At 38.2% G+C, this 26,240-nt stretch overlaps 1 protein-coding gene and 1 pseudogene across 1 annotated transcript; both read right to left on the minus strand.

Moving 5' to 3' along the window:
* Nucleotides 1–8,148: 8,148 nt before the first annotated feature.
* On the minus strand, nucleotides 8,149–13,438 carry LOC122317386 (annotated as a pseudogene).
* Nucleotides 13,439–22,446: 9,008 nt separating this feature from the next.
* On the minus strand, nucleotides 22,447–23,261 carry LOC122316182 (uncharacterized mitochondrial protein AtMg00860-like). Its single transcript, XM_043132717.1, has 2 exons — nucleotides 23,249–23,261; nucleotides 22,447–23,120 (listed from the first exon to the last, which is right to left on the minus strand). Exons 1-2 carry the CDS (start codon nucleotides 23,259–23,261, stop codon nucleotides 22,447–22,449), a joined length of 687 nt encoding a protein of 228 aa, XP_042988651.1.
* Between the last annotated feature and the right edge of the window lie 2,979 nt (nucleotides 23,262–26,240).

Here is a 26,240-nt window from a genome sequence, read left to right on the forward strand (position 1 = left end):
TAAAATACATGGGGCTACAACAATTGTGAATTACGTATTTAAGCAGTTAAAGAATAAGTTTCAAAACAAGTTCATGTTAAGCCAAGTTTCAGATCAGTTCATGTCAAGTCAAGTTCAGTTCACGTTTTAATTTAAGTTATGTCAGTTATGTTATGTTGTACATCAAGTTATGCTTTAATTACTTATGAATTTGATTATGCATTCATATTTTTACTGTCACGCATGCATCATTAGCCTGTGTGGTGATTTTTGTTAACTTATTAAGATTTGTAATCAAATCTCACTGTGGTAGTCCCAACTACCATTCCCCCCAAATGGTAGATCTTGTTACAGGACTTGAAGAAGAATCGGAAGCTGACCAACTAGAAACAGTCGACTGAGTGACGGTGCGACGTCAATGTTAATATAGTAGTTAGTTTAAATTACTATTTGTACTATGGAGTTACATCTCCATTACTCTTTTGGATCATAGCCATTTTAGACTAGTGTTGTGATCTTAATTGTTCAATAGGTCTTTATGTATGAAGTATGTTTTAAGCATTTGAGATATTTTCAGTTTGGTGCATAGTATTTCTAAAGAAAAAAAATTTATCCGCTGCAAATATTACATAATGTTAGATGCATGTTAGGAACATTGCATCTTATATGTCATGAATGGGGGCAGGTAACCTTGTGTTGCATGTCTCGACACTTCAAATGTCCGTCCGATCCCAAACGGAATTTGGGGACGTCACATGATATACCTTGAATATTTCAGCATAGGTAAATATAGGAATCGAAATACCTATATAACCTATGTGGTATTAAAATAGTTGGTCTTAATGTTTCATTGATTCATTAATTTGCATACTCTTATGTAAAATGATGATCAAGAATAAATCCAACTAACTATCAAAAGAAGTTTTTGGAATGACTTTGGAGAATTTGCTAACAAACAGAGAGAATTAATTTCAATTAGCTAGGTGAGAGAAACATATTAAGGGATTATGTGAAATCGGTTTTCTAGAAGTTCTTTTTCTTATTAATTTGATCATCAAATAACAGCTTTCTTTTCCTTTAAACATTTTTTTTTAATTGATTTTATTTCAAATTGCAACTACAAAATCTTAGTATTTTTTCTAAATAAAGTAGAGATTAGTATAACTTCAGTACTTATTCAAAAGGGAAATACCAATCCCTGAGGATGACACTCTTCTCATCACTTTATTATAAAACTACATTATTGTGTACTTGCAGTTTTGCACCGATCAAGCTTTTGGCGTCATTGCTGGGGATTGATTTCTTCTCGTTTTTGCCAATATCGATACAAAACAATCTTAGTTTTAATTTAGAATTTTATTTTTATTTTTATTTTTATTTTTTTGTTCTATGTGTTTTTGATGTTGAATGCACCATACTGGGTATCTTGACATTACTAATTTTGATCTGAAAATCGAAAGAACTCTTAGATCACAAATAAAAATAAAGTACCAGTCATAGTTGATGGACAAAATGATGCACAACCACGCACCTTGAATGATTATGTACGACCAGTTGTGAATGACAACTACTCAGGCATAAGATGCCAAACCATTGAGGCCAACAATTTGAGTTCAAACCAACCTTAATTAGCATGGTGAAACAAGCCCAATTCAGTAGATCACCACTGGATGATGCCAATATTCATTTGGTGATATTTTTTGAGATTTGTGATACTGTAAAAATTAATGGTGTTACTAAAGGCACCAATAGATTGAGATTGTTTCATTTTTTCTTGAGGGACAAGGTAAGAGGTTGATTACAATCTTAACAACCAGGAGGTATTACTAGCTGGCAGGGAATGGCTAAAAAGTTTTTTGCTAAATTCTTTTCACTTGCAAAAACAGCCCAACTCAAGAATGAGTTGGTCAATTCAAGTAAAATGATTTCGAATCACTCTATGAAGCATGAGAAATGTATAAAAATTTGATTCGACGCTGCTCTCAACATAGATTGTCTAACTAGTTTCAAGTTCAGATGTTTTACAATGGGTTAAATGGGCAAACTCAAACTATAGTTGATGCTGCTTCTGGTGGAACTTCGATGTCAAAAACAGTTGAAGGTGCTACTCTTTTGGAAGAAATGACCTTAAACAACTATCAATGCCTAATCAAAAGAACTATGCCTAAGAAAATTGCTGGGATTTATGAATTGGAGCCGTTAGGAGCCCTTTCAACACAAGTTGCTTCTCTATCCCATCAAATTTCAACTTTGACAACCCAAGGAATACCACAAGTTGGTGGAACAGAACATGATGACAAGCTTGATTCACACTCTATCTCTTATACACTTTGTCCTCCTCTTGACAAGTGTTCTAGGGCTTCCAATTGGGTGGCTAGAATTGCGCCATGTGTCTAATTAAAAAGTTTCCTAGTGATCCTAAGTGTATTTAGACATCCTACATGGCGATTTGACAGTTGTTTGAACTAGATGCCATGTGGTGCTCTCCCTAAGAGTTACTATTCATCCAAAAACCTCGAAACTTTTTATTGCACCATAAAATCTTAAATATTCATGTGATTCTAATGGCATAATTTATTTTATAAAATTTTACTTCTAAGTACCTTAATTAAATAGAAAGGCAATTCTAACAAACTAAAATCTAATCGATCACTCAATTCATAAAATCCTTTCAGCATTTCATGATGTTTCTAAGGTCTAAAGTAATTCTTCTATCAAACTTTGTTCGGATCATTAAGGATACTAATAATTGTAATATTTTGTAGCCATTTGATTTGGGCGATGAAACATTGTGGTTTGTAATACGTTTAGTAGTGACATGATTGTGACTTATGGATAATTTTATTGATTGGCAAGCTAAGTAGTATTTCTTTAGTACTCATATTTCTATATATGACATATATCTTACTTGTTTTTCGCTGTGATTTAATTATACATGTAAGTTTAGCATACAAGCACACAATACTCCACAGAACACAAGGTGTGTTAGCCCAAGAGGCAAACATCCTGACATCTTGGCCTTCTACCAAATCTCAAGTGGGGGACGGGGGTGCAACAACATATATTAATAATGAAAAATGTCAAACTTTACTTAAATCGAGGAGAGAGAGAGAGAGAGAGAGAGAGAGAGAGAGAGAGAGAGAGAGAGAGAGAGAGAGAGAGAGAGAGAGAGAGAGAGAGAGAGAGAGAGAGAGAGAGAGAGAGAGAGAGAGAGAGAGAGAGAGAGAGAGAGAGAGACCAAGGGTCCTTTATAGTGCCAAAGTATCTCAATCCAACAAGTCATAATTTATAAACCATTTAACTTTCTATGAATTCCAACAACTTCTATGATTTCATCGGTTATAAAACTTAAAAATGCATGAGTGGAGAAAATTAAAAGACTAATGTTTGGGAAAGTACATGGTTAACCAATACCATAGAAGAGGAGAAGATGTAGATAAGCAAGAGGATTAAATTGGACATGAGTAAGGCATACAATATAGTTGAATGGGGTTCTTTTAGAGAAAATCATGCTTAAATTGAGGTTTGAACTCAGATTTGTTAATCTCATTATGGAATGTATTAAAATCATTACTTTTTCAGTTTTAATAAATGGAAATGCTCATGGACCTATTTCACCTACAAGGGGAATTGGGCAAGCGAATCTACTTTCCCCTTACCTTTTTCTCTTTTGCACTAAAGGCTTAATAGCCTCATTGAAAGATGTTGAGGTAAAGAGGAATTTGATTAGAGGTATAATCGGTTCGGTTAGGTCTGGTTTTGAATAAAATCTAGGACCGAACTAGTAGGCACTGATTTTGAATTTTTCAAAATCGATTATGCACTGGTTACCCTCTTAAACTAGTATTCTGGTTTTGCTGGTTTTCGGTCCAATTTTTTGGTTTTAATAAAATACAAATTTATCATAAAAAATCTGTTTATATATATAAATAAAAAACTACTATGTCAAAAATTCTGCCATAAAAAAAAAAAAAACTACTATATAAAAAAACTGTTATGTAAAAAAAAAAAAATCTGCTATATATAAGTATTAGTATATAACTATTAACTATAGTCTATATATTAGTATTTGTTAATTGTTATAGTGAGTTTAGTTTATTATAACTATATTATTGATAGACTATATTGATAGTATTAGTTTAGTAATTTAGTATTACTATTATTATATTATTATTTTATATGTGATTATTTAGTACAATGATTTATATACTAATTTATATATAAACTTAAAGTATAATACTAATAGTAATATAGTATTAGACTATTAGTATTTAGTATTAGGTCATAAAATGTAAATTGTATTAATATAGTATATATATAATTTATATTTATCTACTAATATCTTATGTACTTATCAGAAAAAAATATAGAGAGTTTTAAGTTTATTAGGCTATCAAAATTTAGTAATAATATTTGAGTGATTTTGTTTCTTTTTTGGTTCTTACTTCTTATGAATCTATGATAAAATGTTATTAATAAACAATATATATTTATAATATTATATATTTAAAGCATATGATCAATTAAATTTTCATGTTTAAGATTAAACTTTTATTTTATAAATTATAATAACATTATATATAATTATAATTTATATTATTATATATAATATAAAATATATTAAATAGTACCGGTTCAGTCTGGTCTAAAGATGATCGAAACCGAAACCGAACCGGTTCCAGCCAGTTTTCCATTTTATGAAACCGATTCTGAACCGGACTAGTCTAAAACCGGCACAACCTGTCCTGGCCTGTTTTCCGGTTTGCCGGTTAAAATTTACACCCCTAAATTTGATAGGTGTAAAAGTTTGTAGAGGGGCTCCAATGGTAACACACCTCCTCTTTGCTGATGATAGCATTCTTTTTTGTCTAGCTATTGTTGAAACAACCAAATTTATTCAATGATTGTTAACTAAATATGAGATGGCTTCTGGGCAAAAGGTGAACAAGGGGAAAACAGAAACAACTACATTTTTTCTAAAAATGTAGATGCTACTAAACAGAAAGAGCTGTTGCATTTATAGGGTGTTAGAACTTTCCAACAGTATGATAAATATTTAGGATTACCAAACTTTGTGGAGAGGTCTATATCCAGATCATTTGAAGGTATTAAGACAAGGGTGTGGTCAAATTTGCAGAGTTGGAAATAAACTATACTTTCCCAAGGGGGTTAGGAGATTCTTATAAAAGTAGTAGCCTTATCCATACCCAACTCAATGAGTTGTTTTAAATTACCTCTAACATTGTGCAGAGAATTAGAAAGGATGATGGCGAGGTGTTGGTGGGGTCAAAGAAGTAATGAAAGGAAAATCCATTGGATAAGTTTGAAGAAATTATGTGTCCAAATTTAGACATGGGATGGGGTTCTGAGATTTACACATGTTCAATATGTTATTATTGGCCAAGCAAGGATGGAGGCTTTTGTAAAATGAGAATTCATTGCTGTAGAACTATCCAAGGCTAAGTACTATCCAAACTGTTCATTTTTCCAAGCTTCTTTAGACACTAATCCTTCCTATGCTTGGAGGGGATCTGGATAGCCGAAATGGGACAATTGTTGATGAAGAAACTACAGTGGATAGTTTAATTGATGCTACTACTAGGACATGGAATGAACAGTTGATTAGAGCTCTTTTTTATAGAAGTATAGCTGAGGAGATCCTAAAGGTTCAATTGTCAACAAGTCAATGTATGGATAAGTGGATTTGGGACAAGGAAGTAAACTGCAAGTTCACTATCAGGAGTCCTTACAAGCTGATTTAGAACTTTGAGGCTGGTGGTGATGGGGAAACACCCCTACAGATGCAAGACAAAATCTTTAGAGGAAAATTTGGCACATGAAATTTCCCAGGAAGATTAAAACTGCTTGGAAGGCTTGTAAGGATATTTTACCAACTCTTACTAATCTTAGGAGGAAAAAGGTTGAGGTGGAGCCTCAGTGCTATTTTTGTCAGGATCATGAGGAAGATATTACTCATGCTATCGTAACTTGCCCTACTAATCATATTGTATGGCAAAAATTATTCCCATTGTTCAAGCATTTTCATTCTTCTTTCAAATTTATTCAAACTATGCGAATGGTTCTAATGCAAGGCAGTGAAGCTGAGTTAACTATGTTTTTTGTCTTCTGTTGGAGTTTATGGCACAGACGAAACTAGTTGCAGATGGAACATAATTTGATACAACCTATTCAAGCGGCTGAACATGATTTATCAATCTGTAAAGCATCCAATGATGTGTGAGAAACTACATCAAGGGAGTTACAAAAGCTAAATAAGTGGCAAGCTCCACCAGATGGTTTTCTCAAAGTAAATATTGATGGGGTAGTCTTTGCTTATCTAAGGAAAGCTAGAGTTAAGGTTGTTCTTTGAGCTAAAAATGGAGGCATTGTGATGGTTGCAAGCAAGACTAAGCTAGAGGTGGATGAGGCAGCCACAATTGAAGCCATTGCTATGTTGAGAGGGATATAACTATGCCTTCCACTTGGCATTTCAAAATTGATCACTGAAACTGATTGCCTTAGCGTGATTCAAGAGATGCAGTCCGTAGAAGCCTCTTAGGCAAGTGCTAGTAATCTACTCAATGAGATTAAGAATCTGCTGCTGCATTTTCAGGAAGTCCAAGTGCTACATGTCAACGGGATGGGGAATGGGGTAGCTCGTTCTTTAGTTAGATATGCTTGGAACATTGTTGATATTAATGTTTGGTGGGAGCATATCCTTTCTTTTGTTCACCATGTTTTATGGTTTGATAATAATTGATGAATTGATGCTATTTTCAGTTGAATGAAGTTCTGGTTATCATAAAAAAAAAAAAAAAGAAAAAAAAAAAAAAGAAAAAAGAAAGATAAGCAAGAGTAAAATCTCTCCAAATATTAATACTTTTCAAATTATATTTTATGATAAAAATATCCATGTCAGATTTCTTACATGACTTGGCATTTCATTTATATGATTATGTTCTTATAATATTTTCTATTTGGCAGGGAATATTCTCATGAATTTCATACCAGCTCTTCTACCAACGGCATCGTCTAAACTCTCGCATTTTATCTTATATTACAATTATCTTATTGTTACATGCCCAAATTCATTGTCTTTTATGTCTCCATCTCAAGGACCAAAGATTAATTACTCACTAAGTTGTTTTAGCCTGGTTTGGATTCAGAGAAGAGATAGTTTTAAATGAAAAATGAAAATTAAATAAAATATTATTATAATATTATTTTTTAATATAATTATTATTTTAGAATTTGAAAAAATTGAATTATTAATTATATTTTGTTTAGATATTTAGAAAAATTATAATAATAAAATGAGATGAGTTACTTTCCAAATCCAAACGGACCATCGTCCATTAATTCTTGTTGGATTCCTTTGAGTCAATTTTTTTTTTTCTCTAAGCAAATATATTATATTTTGATAAGAAAAAAATATAATTGCAAGCATAATTGTGCACTAATCTGTGCACCAATATGATGTGATTGGTCAAAAAGTAAATTTTATTGAAAATAATGTTAATTTAAATTTTAAGTATGAATGAATCAATATTAGTACACAGATTAGCACGCGACTGTACTTGTATATAGCAAAACTCTTTTGATAATCACTCGATCGATGAGTAAAAGTGGGTAACCCCCAACAAGCATCCCATTATAGCTAATACATCATAGAAAAGATAAATAAAAACGTGATTTTGGGACCAATACATTGATCCCCAGCCATTCTACACTAGAGAGGAGCCGCCAATAGCAGATTTGATGCTGGCATGAAGCCATGGTGGCTTGATTTGTGCTACATTTATTAGTCTAGATTGGCTGAATGAGAGATCTACATCCTCATTCCCTTGATCCTTGTTAGGGGAAGCAATAGCATAGGAAGGTAGCAAATGAAAGGTCAAGTCATCATCGAATCTTTAGCGCTTGTACCGAAGCATGGGGTGTAACCATTGCAGAAATTTTATGTTAATAAATTAGGAATGGCCTGTGAGCGGACAAGAAGCCACAGTAGTGCATGAATCTCACACGCTGACAAGGCTGCATGTGAGACTCACTTGCCGATATTGTGGACAATCTTCCCATCATTTGAAGGATCAACGGCCAAGGATTCTTGTGGCGTGTTGCGTGCGGGCCATAGTTGCCAGAAAGCAACAAATCTAACCACCACCTTGCTATAGATGGAAAACAAACAAAAGGACCAAGAAAAGAAATATTAACAGGGTATCAATAGTTTATGGAAGAAAACTCCCGGATGAGAGTATTACTCCAAGAGACATGACAAGAACATCCACTAGCTATGGTAATTATATTTTGAGAAAGATTGCAGCTCAACCAAGCACAGATCTTACTGCTCTTTTAAGTACAAGAAGAAACTAGCTGCGGTAATTAAGCTGAATGGAATCTTCGATCGCAAACCCCCATTGACACACAATTGAAGAGAGTTCACTCCAACACGTAAAAGCTGTCTAGTTGCTGTCCTTTTTCCCTCAGCGAACTCAAGAAAGTGTGTTTTTGTTTAGGTAACCTAATAATCAAAGTTTTGTAGGGGCATTTGAAGACTGGGCCCTACTTGGGCTCCCAGAAGATGATCTCACCTTGCTCCCCACATAGGCCAAGATCCTTCAGCCTCCTTTCTTGGTAGTATTCCAATTGATCCAATTCTGATTCCCTAACATGGAAGATCTCGTCAATCTGTAGGAGCACCTTCTTCTCCCCTTCTCTTATCCCAATAGCAATTTCTAGCCTGGTATCAAGATTTGCTTCTTTTAACTTCTCATCCTGTAATACATATTTCTATTTAGTTATCAGTTTAGATTGATTGGGTATTGGAGGACGCCACCCATCTATAATTTCAAAGAAAAGATTGATTGTTCCAAGAACAAGGAGGAAGTGCCACCCATCACCCAAACCAAATAAAATAAAATAAAATAATAAAAAGGAAGTGGCAGGGAGATCATTGTCATATTTCATTTAACAATGTTTTTGCAGCTAATTCAGGTAGTTAAACATGCCGAGCTGAGCTGTTATTAACCATTCATCATTATATTAAAAGGTATGGCTAAGTTTGATGGGCCCCAAGGTGGACCAAGTCGTAAAGATCATTTACAAGTTTCAGAATGAGCAATTATAAGATCAAGAGTTAGGAAGATAAAGAAAGCTATACAAAGATTGGTGAAATCCACTTGAGATGTGTTTAGCAAGAGCCCAACATTCAAGATGGGCTTGAGAGGAGGAGATCTAATTTTCATCCACGTGATACACTACAAAAGACACGACTTGGGCTTATTGTTATTGAAGGCTTTGGACTTATTTATTTCATTAAAAGAGCTTATTTTATTAGTTTAGAATAAGTAGGCTTGAGGATGTCAGCCCACACATATGTCTTATTTGTAATGAATTAGGGTTTTTGGGAAAGCCTTGTATTTTGGCCAAGGGTATATTTGGAAAGTTATTATTTAAAATAAACTAGTGTTGGGCACTGTTCATGCTACAGTACTGCGGCTCACTTAGGGTTTTGGGGATTTTATTTAAACTACTTGTAGCCTCATTTGAGAGGGCAAGACATTTTTTATTGAATTTTCATTATGAGTGAGTTTTCTCCTCTTGTTCTTAATTGAACTCTTGAGCTTATCAAAGGTAAATCACAACCTTTGTGGCGTTCCTCCTTGTAATTTGGGTTCTTGAGACGGGATTTCATTGGGTCTAGATTTTAATATAATCTAGGTTCATGAAACGAGATTTCAACGGGTCTAAATTCTCTATCCATAGACTTGAGTTTGGTGTTCTTGGGTTTGTTTTTCCAATATTGTTGTTGGGTCTCAAAGCGAGTGGATTGGGGTTCACATCAAAGTTTCCACATAATAACCTCTCATTATAAATTCCGCGTTTTGGAATTCTACCTAGCAGATATTTTATACAGCTTCTAGTACTGCGTTTGAAGGCCTTATCAAATAAGACTTATAAAAAGCAAATAATACTTCATATTTTTCCTTTGGGGTAATTACTCACCTGAGATCACATATTTTAATATACTTTCAGTTTGAAACACTTCAGATTCATATATCTAATCACTTCACAAAGGATTTATAAGATTGCATGGGAACTAATGGCAACATGGAGGGTAAGAGTTTACCTCTTCAGTGGTGGTGTGGCCCCATACAGAATTTCTGAAAATAGATTCCAACAGGAAAGCATCGGTGCCACTTAGCACTACCAGACGCAGATATTGAAGCATTGATGGTGGAAGTGGACGGTCCAAAACAAAGTCAAAGTATGCAGTCTCACTGAAACCATTCGACTCGGCAATGTCAAGCTTGTCCCCGAAAAATGGGTCTGACTCAGATATTTCTAGTGTTAAGGTCTAACCATTAATTGCAGTCATCCTTAGGTTCTATGAACCCATAGTCGAGAGCCAGGTCAGCATTGCTCTTGTTTATATCATATTGGATCATAACCTAATGAAAAAGCTTCCAATTGTCACCCATTAACAAATAAAATCAGAACTCCTTCACAAGGAATGAAAGGGCTTGCAGTCATGGGTTTCAGGGCATCAAAATTGTAGTGTTATTTAGTTCTTAATCCCACTTCTTTTGAACTTATCTCCTCATCTTAACACCAAATGACTCCATTTATGAATTATTATTTGCCATTAACTTTGTCCAACTTGCTGATGATTCAAAAATTATAACCATTCATGTCAAATAGAAAGAAAGGCATAAAAAAAAAAAAAAAAAAAAATGGAAAAGAAAGAAAGAAAAGGGCATATGTGCTTATATATATGAATGCCAATGGAACCAAATACAATAAAGAAACATCAGAAGCAGGAATACTTCACCTGCTCACCAGCCTTGACAGAAACAGGGGTGCGTAGAGAAAATAATGAATCCCTAGAGAAGAAAGCAGCTGCTCCTTTAATCTCCCATACATGATCTTCTGTGGTTATGCTGGGGCTGTGGTTAATCTGATTCATAATTGGGACTTGAAGGAGTGAAGATTCCAACTAGAGGCAGCTTAGCCATTATCAAAGGAAAACAGCAACAGCATTGCATAAAGTAAATCCTTTTCTATCAGATTGTGAAATACAGCCTTTATGTAAAAAAGTAAACTATAATGTGTAGTATGTTAATAGAATTTTATTGGAATTGAAATGGTTAGTGCCTCCGATAAAGGCATCATCCTCACAGCTACTTGCTACTCAAGTACCATGAATCCAATACAGCCTGGTAAATTCTAAGTAGCCATTCCATTTATGGTATATCCAATGCAGCTTTTACCCAGTCAAATTTTAACAGGCATCAAGCATAAGGAGATAATTGATAATAGTGCCCTTCATTATTAAAGAATAATCCAGCAAATATTTTCAACAAAAGATAATTGATTACCTTGTCCATAAATATATTGTAGGAGTCATTGTTTCACTTTTCCATACAAATTAGTGTTGTAGATAATTCAGAAGTCGGAGTGACTGCCACTGAAAACTAATATGAAGAGGGAAAAAAAACTACTTTACCAAGTCTGCAAGGGGGATCAAAACAAGATTTTGACCACGCATGTGGGAAAATGCCCTTGATCTGAGTATTCCAAATGCCCAAAAGAACTCATCCAATGTTATCGGACAAGGAAAAAGCTTCTTGTGAGGAGATATAATTTCTTCTTCCACTTTTCGAAATTCATTTCGCACATATTCTTTCACACTCAAAGTCGTGCTCAAAAGTTGGGTTCCTGAAAATCTCAATTCAATTTAATTCTAATGAAAAATGGCATCTGATGGCAAACCAGCAAGTAAGGCTGTGACTGTACGCACGTTAGAAAATTTTCAATAAATCTAAGTGGTCACAGGCTGAAGAACGCCAATAATTTGGGTATATTGTCTTGGCTCCCACAATAGATTTAAGTCTCCCAAGAAAACCTGTTTTAGCCTTCCACCTCCCTCCCTCAATAACCAATCAGGATTTTAAAAATAAAAATCAATTAATTAATTAATTAAAAATTTTAAAAAAATTATTAAAAAAAAAAGTGAAAGAAAGCAAAAGGCAGCACAAATTTTACTACAATGTCATACCGATGTGATGCACTTCCATTTTGAAACGTTGATACAAGAGAGAACAATATTCGGATATTCCCATTATTAATTGGGTTATGCTACTGAGCATCCCACACCATACCAATACATAGACTAAACTAATTGAGTAGAATTATGCTATTTAGCATCCCACACCACACACCATTCTAAACTAATTGAATTGTTCTACTTATCATCCATACACCACATACTTGTTATAGAAAAAAATAAATAAATAAAAGAAGCCTGGTGTATGGTATATGGGATGCTGAGTAGAATTATTCTTATTGATTTACGTATGCTAAAACTGGGTAAGCAATTTGTACTAGCCTTAAGTTTTCTAGATTTTAAATCCACCGTCAATTGTTTATAAAAACAGAATTAGTTCGTGCCAAACTACAAAATACAAACTACTAGCACTATTTTAATACGGTCAAATATGCGTTGCAGATGAAGCTAAACTTAGGCGGAAATGCCAAAAATGTTGAGAACTAATCCATAGTTAGATCCGAACCTTGGAAAGTTATTGAGCCTAACGCAAGAATCAAATTGGAAATATCAATCTGAAACAGCAACTACACTAACCTTGAAGTTCAGCCAGCTCCTCTTCTGACCTGCACTGGAACCAGCAAACCACATTCATCAACCCCACAGTTCAAATATACCAAAACACCGAATTCCCACACACAAATACCAAACAACCAAAACCAAGCCAAACCCACCAATATATAGTGGAGTGAGTGTACTCCGGAAGAATATCGACGTAATAACGCAATGGAGAATCGTTTTTCAGCTTCTCTCTGATCAGAAACAGAGCAACAGACACCCAAGGCTTCAACTCACTACAAAGGGTCCCAATTTCGGAGGCCGCCACAGCATCTGGGTTGATCCAGAATCTCTTGGGGACCTCAAGAACGACCTCGTTCCGGGAAAGGTCTCTCTGGGCAACGAGTCCTAGACCTTCCGGGACGACAGCGGGCCTCGCCTGAGCCTTGGCGGAGACTACGCCCTCGTCGCGCAACCATTGCCAAAAGGTCTCGACTTTGGGAGGCAAGGGTGGCGAGTCAGTGTCTGATTTCTGAACAGAGGACGTCACAGACACAGAGAGAAGCCTCTTGCTGTGGAGGAAGTGAAGTGGGGGTGCTTTTGTTACCTTTACGGAGGACGAGCTTCTGAGGGATTTGGTTGGGGAGAGGAAAGGAGAGGATGAAGATATAGAGAAGGGAGTAACCATTGTCTCTCCGCCTCTTCGAACTTCTTAACGGCAATGTATATGAAGAGATACCGGTCTATTTCCTTACTGCTGGCTGTGGATAGCGTTTTGAGAAATGTTTTATTTTCCGCTACAAAATTAAATGAGAAAACGTGAAGAGCGGTCGGGCTTATTTTGGGAGGTAACAGCCCATCGATAAATTTGTGACAGATAGGCAGTCTACTATAATAATGTCGTGGATGCACTGCATAGGAATCGGACCTCTCCTTCCCATTTCGCAATCCTCTATGATTTTCCTCTCAGCCTTACACCCCTCTTTGGCCATCATTAGCCTCGACCCCTCCCTCTGTTCCTTTCGCAGCCTCGACCACCTTGTTAAAATCTTTAGAAAAGTGGCCTTCAACCATACCTCAATACAACCACTATCATATCGTGTCAGTACTGCAGCTTAGTCAGCCATGCCCATGGCCTATGCCATGGGCCATTTCAGCACAAGGCCAACACCAAATCAAATTGTGGGCACCCATGAGTCCCACTGCCAGATTTAATTAATTTATTTATTATTTCATTTTATTTATTTGTTTTAAGTGTTTTTTTTATTTATGAGACCTATTTAGCATTTCCACTTTGTAAGCCTATAAGGACCCTTAGCTTTTATCTTAAGATCTTTTTGGCATTTTTCCTTGGTCAAATGGTTTGGTTTGTTGTTTTGAACGCTTTTGGTGTTTGCGCACTTGAACTCTTTTGGGTGCAATTCATGAATCCCAATGAGAGGATTAACATATTATAATTCGTGAATAGGTGTTGTCCATTTATCTATCTTTATTTCATTACCTTAGAATTCGTGAATAGGTGTTGATTCTTTTTATCAATCTCTTGTTTATTTTTCATTCAATCTTCATATCATCCATTTATCAATCTTTTGCATATTTCCATTTTCTAGTCAAAAATTCAAAAATACTTTTATGTCCTTATATTTTCTAGTTTGTTCATATATTTTCTTGCATTTTCTTGCATATCAAACATATCCTAAACCTCCATCTTTCCAAGGCCATATTCCTATCTCCCAATCATAAATCACACCCAGTACATTTCTACCTCCATAGATCTATAATTCTCACATGACGTAGCCTAGATTTATAATTTCATATCCATTTCATATACTTTTCATACACTTTCCTACCTACCAAACACTTCATAAGCCTCCATAGATCCATATTCTATCATAAATCTATTCTATAAAGCCATAAAACCCTAGATCCATCCTAGATCTATTATCTCCAACAATCCTTGTCAAAAACCCTAATTCCCATAAGGATTCTTATATTTTAGGAAATCCTAACCCTAGCCTCAAATTCCTAAATCTTAGGATCTTTCCTAAACCCACCTAAATCCTGATCATATCTCTTCTTGTCCTAGCCAAATTCCCTCAAATCCTTTAAACACTTCCTACACTTTTGGATCTCATCCTATATATCACAAATCCTAAGATCTATTCGATCTTTGACCTAGCCAAAACCCTAGACTACCCAAAACACTTCCTTCAAAATTCGCAACACTATCCATCCATCATTCAAACCCTAGCCTTACTTCACCATACCAACCCTATTCATCATCCAAGTGGCAGCAACATCAAGGCCAACCATCAAGCCTTTCCACATTGCATAAAACACACCAAATCATTACTTAGATTACTCTACTACATCATCATCATCACTTCCATCACTCAAATACTAAACCTTCATCAACCTAGGGACCCTCCATTGCCTCGCAAGTTCAAGGCCAAGCAAGTCAACTATGCACAATCGGTCATCACCACAACAAGGCGAGCTCGTGGACTTTAATGTTTAGGAACTAGACTGAGGTCCCTAAGATTAATTTGTGCTTTTCATTGAGAGGGTTGCATTGAGAGTCTACTTGCTTGGTATTTTAGAAAAGTTCTTACTTTTCTTTGAGGTAAACAATGCGATAACTTAGCCTTTGTGATTGGATTGGGGGAATTCCTCTGGAATCCCATTTATTGTTGTTATTGCATTGTGAATCAAATTTTGGAGGTTGAGGTGGAGGACAGAGTAGTGTGACTTGAAGGGATCGACTACCCTTGAAGGTGGGGGATCCGTGGTTGGACATTTGTGCAAGAGGGGTTGACCACCTTTAAAGGTGGGGGACCCAAGGTTGGACTTGTGATCCTTGAACAAGCATCCAAGCAAGCTAAGTGTTGTGTGAAGAAGACTCAGTTGCAAGCTCATTTTGTAAGCATCATGCAAGATACCGGCTAACAAGGAGGCTCCAATCGGGAGCATATTGAGGTATTGGAGAGGCACACCACAAAGTTCACCAACATCCTTGATGAGGTCACCACCACTATGGCCAAGTTAAGGATGGCCTTAAATGCCACCACCCGAGAGGGTGAAGAAAATAGAAGGATCATGGAAGCCATGAGAAGAGAGACACATGTGAGCATTGAGAGGCTCAAGAGAAGGATGGCGAATGGGCATGCTCGTGAGCAAGTGCTTATGATCAATGGGCAAAGGCATGAGGCCTTTGTGGAAGGGGCCGAGACAAGTATTACTAGTTCCATCCATGAACCACCAAGGCATGAATTTAGAAGGGGTGGGAGGATTGAAAATGATCAAGTGGTTGTGGAGAGATGGATCCGTAATGAGGATACACGCACTAGAACTCCTAGTTTGAGAAAGGAGTATCAAGATGCACGATTTGAACAGCCACAAGGAGAGGAAGACTATAAGGCCAAGTATGGGCATGGGTATGAGCATGAGAGGCCTTTTGGCCGTGGAGATCACTATGAGAGAAGAAGAGGCCATCATGGCTGAAGATATGAAGATGACCATTATGAAGATAGAAGGGGAAACCGGGCTTATGACTAGGGACCAAAGAGACCAAATCTGGACTTCCCTAAGTTCAATGGGGTGGATCCATACGAGTGGCTTGACAAGGTGGATCACTACTTCCTTGCATATGAAGTTCCAAGACACGAGAGGGTGTCAACGACTTGTTTTTATTTGGAGGGAAAAGCAAGTTAGTGGTGGAGATGGATTAAAAACCAATATGAGAAGGATGAAAGCTGTTAGGGATGGATGGCCTTTGAGAGAGAATTCTTGTTACAATTTTTCCGTCACCCATCATCAATCATCATGGGAAACTTGCCAAGTTGAAGCAAGAAGAGAATGTGCACCATTACATTGAGGAGTTTTGACTACTCCAAACTTTAGTGAGGGGTTGGTCAGAAGAGGCATTGATTGGCACTTTGGTGGATGGGTTGAAGCCATGGTTGGCTAAGGAGATCAAATTGAAGTAACCTACAAGGCTCCAAGAAGTGATGAAGATGACGGAAATTTTAGAGGAAAGCACACACATGGAGAAATGCCAATATGGAGAGCAAGCTTACTACACCCTTGCAAACCAATGTTCCTTGGAAAGGTAAGGAGGAAATAGGAAGTGCTTCTAAGTCCAAGCTGCTTGAAATAAAGAAGCTCACAAGAGAAGAAGTCCAAGAAAGAATGAAGAAGGGCCTTTGTTTCAAGTGTGGTGAAAAATAGGGCATAAGGCACAAATATAGATCGGGACAAGTGTACATATTGATTGATGAGAGAAATAATGTGAGGATCATGGTTGCTTTGTTGAACCATCTAGCCAAGAGTCCGATCAAGAAGAGACTAAAGCTAATGAAAAAGGAGAGGAGGCCAAGTTGTCCATTAATACCATGATCGGGGATCCAAAAGCATACCACCATGAGGGTGATGGCATGGATAGGGATAGTTGAGGTCACATTAGTGGTGGATAGTGGCTCCACACATAACTTTATGAACTCCAATATTGTCACCAAAATTGGGTTGAAATCCCTGGCTATAGAGCCATTTGAGGTGAAAATAGCGAATGGAGACAAGATAAAATGTGAAGGGAAATAAAGGAAGTGAAAATGAATGTACAAGAGGTGAGAATGGTGGCGGACTTACATGTGCTTCCTTTAGTAGAGCTTGAAGTGGTCTTGGGCAATCCATGGCTAAAAGGCCTTGAAAGGGTAGTACTTGACTACAAAAAGATGACTATGGAGTTCAAGTTTGAGTCCAAGAAGAACATTTGGGCAACTGTAGCATCCAAGGAGGCCAAGTTGGGAGATGTCTCATATTAGAGAAATTGGGCAAAAGTGGGGCACATTGTTTTGCCATGGAGATGGCCAAGGAAGAGTATGAGGAGAGGATATGGAGAGTTTCAAATTTGACCCTTGAAGGCAAGGATGTTCTTGAAGGGAGAGAGAATCTCAGAACCCCTAGGAAAGTGGCTCCGGACCATGCCTCAACACGACCACTGTCATGCTGTGTCAATACCGCTGACGAGCCACAGGCCATGGCATGCTCATGCCCACCAGCCATGCAGCTTAGTTAGCCACGCCCATGGCTGATGCCATGGGCCATTTCAGCACAAGGCCAACACCAAAGCAAGCCGTGGGCCCCCATGGGTCCCATGACTAGATTTAATTAATTAATTTATTATTTCATTTTATTTATTTATTTTAAGTGTTTTATTATTTATGGGACCTATTTAGGATTTCCAATTTGTAAGCCTATAAATATGACCCTTAGCGTTTATTTTAGGATCTTTTTGGCATTTGTCCTTGGTGGAACAGTTTGGTTTGTTCTTTTAAATACTTTTAGTGCTTGCGCACTTGAGATCTTTTAAGTGCAATTCGTGAATCCCAATGAGAGGATTAACACCTTGCAATTCATGAATAGGTGTTGATTCTTTTTATCAATCTCTTGTTTATTTTCCATTCAATCTTCATATCATCCATTAATCAATCTTTTGCATATTTCCATTCTCTAGTCAAAAATCCAAAAATATTTTTATGTTCTTATATTTTCTAGTTTGTTCATATATTTTCTTACATTTTTTCACATATCAAACATATCCTAAACCTCCATCTTTCCAAGGCCATATTCCCATCTCCCAATCATAAATCATGCCCAATATATTTCCACTTCCATAGATCTATAATTCTCACATGCTGTAGCCTAGATCTATAATTTCATATCCATTCCATATACTTTCCTACCTACCAGACACTTCATAAGCCTCCACAGATCCATATTCCATCATAGATCTATTCCATAAAGCCATAAAACCCTAGATCCATCTTAGATCTATTGCCTTCAACAATCCTTGTCAAAAACCCTAATTCCCCTAAGGATTTCCTATATTTTAGGAAACCCTAACCCTAGTCTCCAATTCCTAAATCTTAGGATCTTTCCTAAACCCACTTAAACCCTAAAGATCCTATCTCTTCTTACCCTAGCCAAATTCCCTCAAACCTTAAAACACTTCCTACACTTTTGGATCTCATCCTACATATCACCAACCCTAAGATCCATTCCATCTTTGACCTAGCCAAAATCCTAGACTACCCAAAACACTTCCTCCAAAATTCGCAGCACTATTTATCCATCATTCAAACTCTAGTATCACTTCACCATACCAACCCTATTCATCATCCAAGTGGCACCAACATCAAAGACAACCATCAAGCTGTTCTACATTGCATAAAACACACCAAATCATTACTTTGATTACCCTACTACATCATCATCACCATCACTTCCATCACTTAAATACTAAACCTTCATCAACCTAGGGACCCTCCACTGCCACGCAAGTTCAAGGCCAAGAAAGTGGCTAGGCACAATCAATCATCACCACAATAAGGCAAGCTTGTGGATCTTAATGTTTATGGACTAGACCGAGGTCCCTAACCTCCCTTCTCATAGCATCGCACTCCCTCTCAAAGTTTTTCACACCTACTCTCGCACACCCTTCTCGCAACACAGTCACCCACTCCGTCTATCTCCAAGACATTCACGTGGGTTTACAACCTATAATTGATGAGCTTAAAGTGTTGGGTGCCAATAGTGCAGTTCATGAAGATGGTAACAGCAAATGTACTTCGATTACAGGGATAAATGAAATGGTAGGTCTTCAGTATGAGAACCAATATTCTGATCATAGGGTGAGTGATTTTTTTTATTTTTTTTTTATTTTTTTTTTTACTTTTAAGAATCCAGCTACTATCCAAAAACTGGGTTTACAACCTATAATCATTGTATGTAATTAAGTGCTGCTATGAATAAGTTTGAACCATTTCGTCCAAGATAATGGTTTCATTCTGGTGTTCAGAAATCTTAGACATATTAGTCTGGCCCATTATGGCCTTGAAATGATACAGAGATAGACTTTACCAACCATTAGAGAAACTAAAAAATGTAGTTGAGAGGGGTTAACAATTAGGAAGAGACCAGATTTGGCATGGGGGCAAAATTGGGAGAAAATGGCCTGGGTGAAATCAGCCAAGGAGGACGACAAATACTTGGCGAACTGGTGGTAGCCTAGTGGCGATGGATGCTAGCTGTGAAGGTCTGCTCGGCGTTGGTTTTGGAAGCACACGTTCATTCTGGAAGAACCTGGGTAAGCTGAAGTAATTTTGCATTGATATCCCATGTGCACGAGTCTAGCATGAATTTAATATGATTTCTGAAGTGGCGGCTTCTAAGTGGAGGGCTGTTATTACTGAAAAGTTGGACCGACCGCTTAACAGCAGAACTGAAAGTAAATTTATAAGATAAAATATCCAAAAATATTCCACACACTGATAAAGCACCATGTCTCCTCTTTTTCTTTTTTTTTTCTTTTTTTTTTTTTTCTTTTTGGGGCTCTCCCTGTGCCTCTCCCCTCCCCTCCTTCTCCTTTCCCTCTCTTTCTTCCCCCTCCTTGTGCCTGCCATTGTGGTCAGGGACCACCTCAAGGTGGGCAAAAGCCACCAACAATTCAAGCGGCACCTCCAGCAGGGACATGGGAGCTCATAGTAGTACCATAAGCTTTTCGTAAATGTTTTGTACACTGTGTTGTGGCCTGGGTGGTCACAGCTTGCATGGGGACCAACTCAGGGTGGGCAAAAGCTATCAACAGTCCAAGTGGCACCACTGACGAGGACATGGGAGCTCGCAGCAGTGTGATGGAAGCCTCACTTGCTCTTAGGTGTTTACGGTAGTGTTGGATGTATGAATTAAGGGCCACCATAAGGCAACACCAAGATCCGAATAGTTTCGAGCATGAAAATCAAGGTAACTTGGGCTAGCACTCAATTCTCGAAAATAGGGTAAGAAAGCATAAGCTTTTCTTTTATTCAAAAAATAGCATAATAATCCAATATAAAGCTGTAAAATATAAATACTCCATGGTTCAGTTAGGTCTCCCCCAATTATTCCCTCCAACAACCTTTTTTAAGATAACATTCCAAAATAAACTCAAAAAACTCCTAAAATTAAGGGCAATCTAATCCCTTACTTAAACAAATCAATATTCAAACTAGATTATTCAAACTTCCTAATTTAAAGAGCATTCAAATGCCTAAATTTCTCTAAATTCCATTAGCCCTAAAATTAAGGGACTCGGTCACCATCTAGGTGACAAGTGGTTGGTCTTTCGTGGCCGTGCCTTGCACGCCCAAAGCTTCCCCATCCGAACCATGTAAGCAACCCAAAGCCGCCCTCCTAGCTTGGCATGCCTAGCCCTCCTAATGGCATTGCGAATGGCTCTTCTTGCATCTCCATTAGTCATCCCCCTTTCAAGATCGACCTTATCCTCAAGGTCAAGTTCCAAAAATTGCTCCTTGAGAACTCGAACACTCTCCCATGTAGCGTTTTCGATTAGAAGTCCCCTCCATTGAACCAAGGTTTTGGTTCTCACAAGGCGTCCCTTCCACACTTGCCTATACTTTAAGAGCTTCTTAGGTTTAACTGCCTCTTGTCCCTCCTCGTCTGCCATAAGAAATTCATTCACCACCTTGTTTAGGTCTCCAAGCTTCCTCCCTAACCATGAAACATGAAAAATAGGATGAATTTGAACCTCGGCCGATAAGTCCAGCTTGTAAGCAAGCTATCCACACTTCTCTAACACTTGGTATGGGCCAAAATATTTAGCCCTCAACTTGCTCAGTGCCACCGTGGATAGTGCATTGTACTACCTTAGTAAGTACTTGAGAAAGACCCAATATCCTGGCTCAAAGAACTCTATACTCCTTCCCTTGTCAAAGTGCTTCTTCATTTGGTCTTGAGCACGTGCCAATTTCTTTTTGAGTTCCTTCAAGACCTATCCCTCTCTCTAAGCTCCATATCTACCAAATCATTAGCTGAATTCCCTACTTCATAGGCTACAAGCACCGGTGGTGGCTTCCTATAAAGCACCTCGAATGGTATCATCTAGATTGATCGGTGGTACGAGGTGTTGTACCAAAATCTAACCCAAGGTATTTGCTCCTTCCACTTCTTTGGATATTGGTGTACAAAGTACCTAAGGTATTGCTCAAGAGTTTTGTTGGTCACCTCAGTTTAGCCATCAGATTGAGGATGATAGGTTGAATTTTGAGCCAACTCTACTCCATGCATCTCGAAGTACTAAAAAAAAAAATTGCTCATAAACACACGGTCCCTATCCGTCACAATGCTCCTCAGCATACCATGGAGCTTCATCACATGATTCACATAAAGCTTAGCAATAATCTTGGTCGTGTATGCATGCACTATTGCAATGAAGTGTGTATACTTAGTCAAGTGGTCTACCACTACAAGCACCCCATCACATATGTTAGAAAGTAGCAACCTCTCCACAAAGTCTATGGTTACATCCTCCCAAGTGTGAGTAGGGATTGGTAAAGGTTGCATCAAACCCTTGGGCTTGCTACTCTCACTCTTCACTCTTTGACAAGTGTCACACCTCCTAACATACTCCCTCACATCACCTTTCATGTCATCTCAATAAAACAAGTTAGCCACCCCTACCCAAGTATAGTACACCCCCGAGTGTCCCCCTTTCTCGGTATAGTGAAAGTGGCCTAAAATCTTCCTTCTAAGGTCTCCTATACTTGGTACCACTACTCTTCTCTTGTATTTTAAAAGCTCATCACGTATCTCATAGTTTTCTACAATCTTAGCATCTCCTTCTAACCTCTCCATTACCTCCTTACACCTTAGATCAGATTTTTTACTCTCTAATCTCATCCCATACTCCCCATGAAGAACCTGAAAGGGCCTCCAACACCTCACCATCTTCCCTCCTAAATAAAGCATCAACCACTCGATTTTCCCTACCAGGCATATACACCAATAGAAATTCAAACTCAAGTAACTTAGATACCCACCTTTGTTGATCTGCAGTGATGATCTTTTGCTCTAAAAGCTACTTCAAAGGTTGTTGATTCATGACTATCAAGAACCTCCGCCCCAGCAAATAAGGCGTCCATACCCTCACGGCCTCCATGATAACAAGCATCTCTCATGCATACACACTCCACACTTTCTTTTGAACTCCAAGGGGCCTTGCTAATGAAGGCTAGTGGCCTCCTTTCTTGTGTCAATACTGCACCTACCCCCACATTGCTTGCATCCATGTATAACTCGAACACCTTATCAAAATTCGGCATAGCAAGGATAGGTGTGGCAATCATGGCCTTCTTTAAAGCTTTGAATGTCATCTCCACCTCTTCACTCCAATCAAAATTATTCTTCTTGAGCATGTTGGTGAGTGGTTTTGCAATGGAAGCATAATCCTTGACAAACTTTCTATAGTAACCATTGAGCCCTGGAAAGCCCCTCAATTCAGTGATGGTCTTTGGTTTGGGCCAAGCCACCATAGCTTTAACCTTCCTTGAATCTACCTTGACACCCTCATGTGAAATTAAATGCCTCAAATACTCAAGTTCCTTTTGGCTGAATGTACACTTGGACAACTTAATATAGAAAGAATTGTCAAGTAGCACCTCCAAAACAACCTCCAAGTGTTTCAAATGATCCTTCCAGGTCTCTGAATAAACAAGAATATCATCGAAGAACACCAATACATACCTCCTCAGGTACGACTTAAAGGTTTAGTTCATACATGCTTGAAATGTTGAAAGAGCATTGCATAGACCAAACGACATTACCAAGTACTCGAAGTGGCCATTGTGAGTTTGAAAAGCCATCTTGTGAATGTCCGATTCATGCACCCTTATTTGATGGTACCCGGCCCTTAGGTCAAGTTTGGAGAAGAACATCGAACCTCCAAGCTCATCCAACAAGTCATCAATGGTCAGATTGGAAATCTATCCTTGATAGTAGCCTCATTCAAGGCTCGGTAGTCAGTGCAAAACCTCCAAGTGCCATCCTTCTTTTTCACCAAGAGAATGGGACTTGAGTATGGGCTATTGCTTGGTTGAATGATCCCATTAGTCAACATCTTATTGACTTGCTTTTTGATCTCGGTTTTTTGGTAATAGGCATATTGGTTGGGAGCCATATTAACCGACTTAGCTTCCTCCTTCAATGGCATGCGGTGGTCAAATTCTCTTGAGGGCAGAAGTGTCTTTGGATCGTTCATCACCTTGGAAAACCTCCCCAACAAACCCCTTGAGTCACTAGGCACCTCAGCCCCTAACTTCACCTCTCTGCCCCCCACCTTCCACTCCATGCTTCTCACCCAAATCCCTTGGTTGTAAAGCCAAAGTGATGGCAAAACATAACCCCCTTGTCTCAAGATCTTCTTCATCTCATTATGCCCCACGACCTTACATCCTCCTCTCCCATTCATTCTCATTATCACCCATTTGCCCCCCATCATAAACTCCATAGTCATTTTTCTATAGTCCAAGACTCTCTTCCCTAGCTCCTCTAGCCATTGCACACCCAACACAACGTTCAGCTCAACAATAGGCAAAGAGTATAAATCCACCAAAATCTCAAGGCCTTTCATTTTCAAACATACTTTCTTGTACGCTTCTCTACACGCAACTTCTCCCTGCTAGCTAGCTACCTTGACTTCAAATGGAGTGATAAAAGTCATAAGCAATCCCAAGCTCTCGACTACTTTAGAGTTGATAAAGTTTAAGGATGAACATTATCAACAAGAATTGTTCTCTCCATCTTGCTAATGTGAGCTTGTGTTCTCATCATTCTAGGCCCCATGACACCAGCCAATGCATGGATAGAAATGTGATGATCTCCCCCCCAACCCGGCGTCTCCTTATTCTTCCTGCTTTTGTCCTTGCTCTTCCTCCTCTAAGTCTCCCTCATTCTCTGACTCCATCTCAATAAGAAAAATTTATTTCACCCTGCATTTGTGGCCAGTGTGAACCTCTCATTGCAATTGAAACAAAGTCCCTTCTCTCTTCATCATTTCATCTCTTCCAATGATAGCCTCTTCACGCCCGTGGTTAGTGGCTTGACTCTATTCGATCCACCCACCTCCACTAGGGCCTATTTGTGAAAAGTTCTTGCTAAAAGTTTTGTTTGCATCAAACTTGGAAACCATTGGGGGTGGTTTTCTTACCTCAAAGCGGCTATTCTTCCTCAAATATTGGAGTTAATCTTCCTTAATCAGTGCAATCTCCAAGACTTGCATCAAGGTCTTCAGCTTCTTAAGCTTTACTTGCACTGCCAATTCACTCTTCAAGCCTCCCACAAAAGATCCAATAAGGGCTTTCTCTGACCACCCATGTACCCTTGTAGACAAGTATTTGAACTCCTTTTGATAATCTCTTAAAGATTCATTTTGCTTGATCTTTAAGAGAGTCTCATCGTAGTCCATATACTCAGTTGGTCCAAACCTCCCCAAGAGCTCATTGACAAATTTTTGCCATCTCAACTCGCTCGTTTGAGCTCTATAGGTCTTCCTCATCCATTAACACTATTAGTTAGCATCCTCCTCAAGGAAGTAGGCCGCATAGGATACCTTAGCATGGCCCTCTATGTGATTATGCTCGAAGTATTACTTGGCCCTAACCCAAGTGCTCGGGTCATCACCATTGAACTTGGAAAAGTCCATCTTTGGTTTGGTGGCTTCCCCCCTTTGCCTTCTATTATGAGCACCTCTTCTCTCACTTCAGTTTTCTTCTTCCCTTTCACTCTCCTCGGTTGATCCTTCATTGAGGCTTAAGGAATCTTTATTAGATTAATCTGAATCCTTTACCCTCTCATGGTGTTGGCTTCTTCTAGACCCAACCGAACCCTTAGGACTATAGTGTCTCTCAGCCCTTCTTCTATGGTGCCTTCCATCTCCATTCTCGAGTATCCTCTTTTGCTCCACCAGCTGGTTGAGCACCTTCTCTATCCTTCCAAATAGTTCATTTGTGGCGATTTGTTATGCCTCCAAAGTGGCTTTCAGGTTCTCAATCTGCTTTCTATGCGTTAGTTGTCACCTCTCAACAAAAGCACCAATGATGGAAGCCTCTTAGGTGTTTACGATTGTGTTGGATGGATGAATCAAGGACTACCTCAAGGCAACACCACGATCCAAATAATTTAGAGTATGAAAATCAAGATTAACTCGGACTAGCACTCAATTCTTGAAAATAGGATGAGAAAGCATAAGATTTTCTTTTATTATAAAAAATAGCATAATAATCTAATGCAAAGCTGTAAAATATAAATACTCCCAGGTTTAGTCAGGCCTCCCCCAATTATTTCCTCCAACAACCTTTTTCAAGATAACATTCCAAAATAAACCCAGCAAACTTCTAAAATTAAGGGCAATCTAATACCCTAATTAAACAAATCAATATTCAAACTGAATTATTCAAACTTCCCAATTTAAAGAGTATTCAAATGCCCAACTTCATCTAAATTGTATCAACTCCTAAAATTAAGAGATTTGCCTACCCACTCAATCAACATCTAAGTGACAAGTGGTTGGTCCTTCATGGCCACACCTTGCACGCCTAGAGCTTTCCCATCCAAACCATGCAAGCAACTCAAAGTCGCCTTCCTAGCCTAGCACGCCTAGCCCTCCTAGCCCTCCTAGTGGCATTGAGGATGACCCTTCTTGCATATACATCACAATGTTATGAGCTTACCGTGCACATTTAGTGCACTGTGTTGTGGCCAGGGTGGTTGCAGCTTGCCTAGGAACCACCTTAAGGTGAGCAAAAACTACCAGTGGGGACATGGG

The sequence above is a fragment of the Carya illinoinensis genome, chromosome 7 (genome assembly GCF_018687715.1).
Source record: "Carya illinoinensis cultivar Pawnee chromosome 7, C.illinoinensisPawnee_v1, whole genome shotgun sequence".
Classification (NCBI taxonomy): Eukaryota; Viridiplantae; Streptophyta; class Magnoliopsida; order Fagales; family Juglandaceae; genus Carya; species Carya illinoinensis.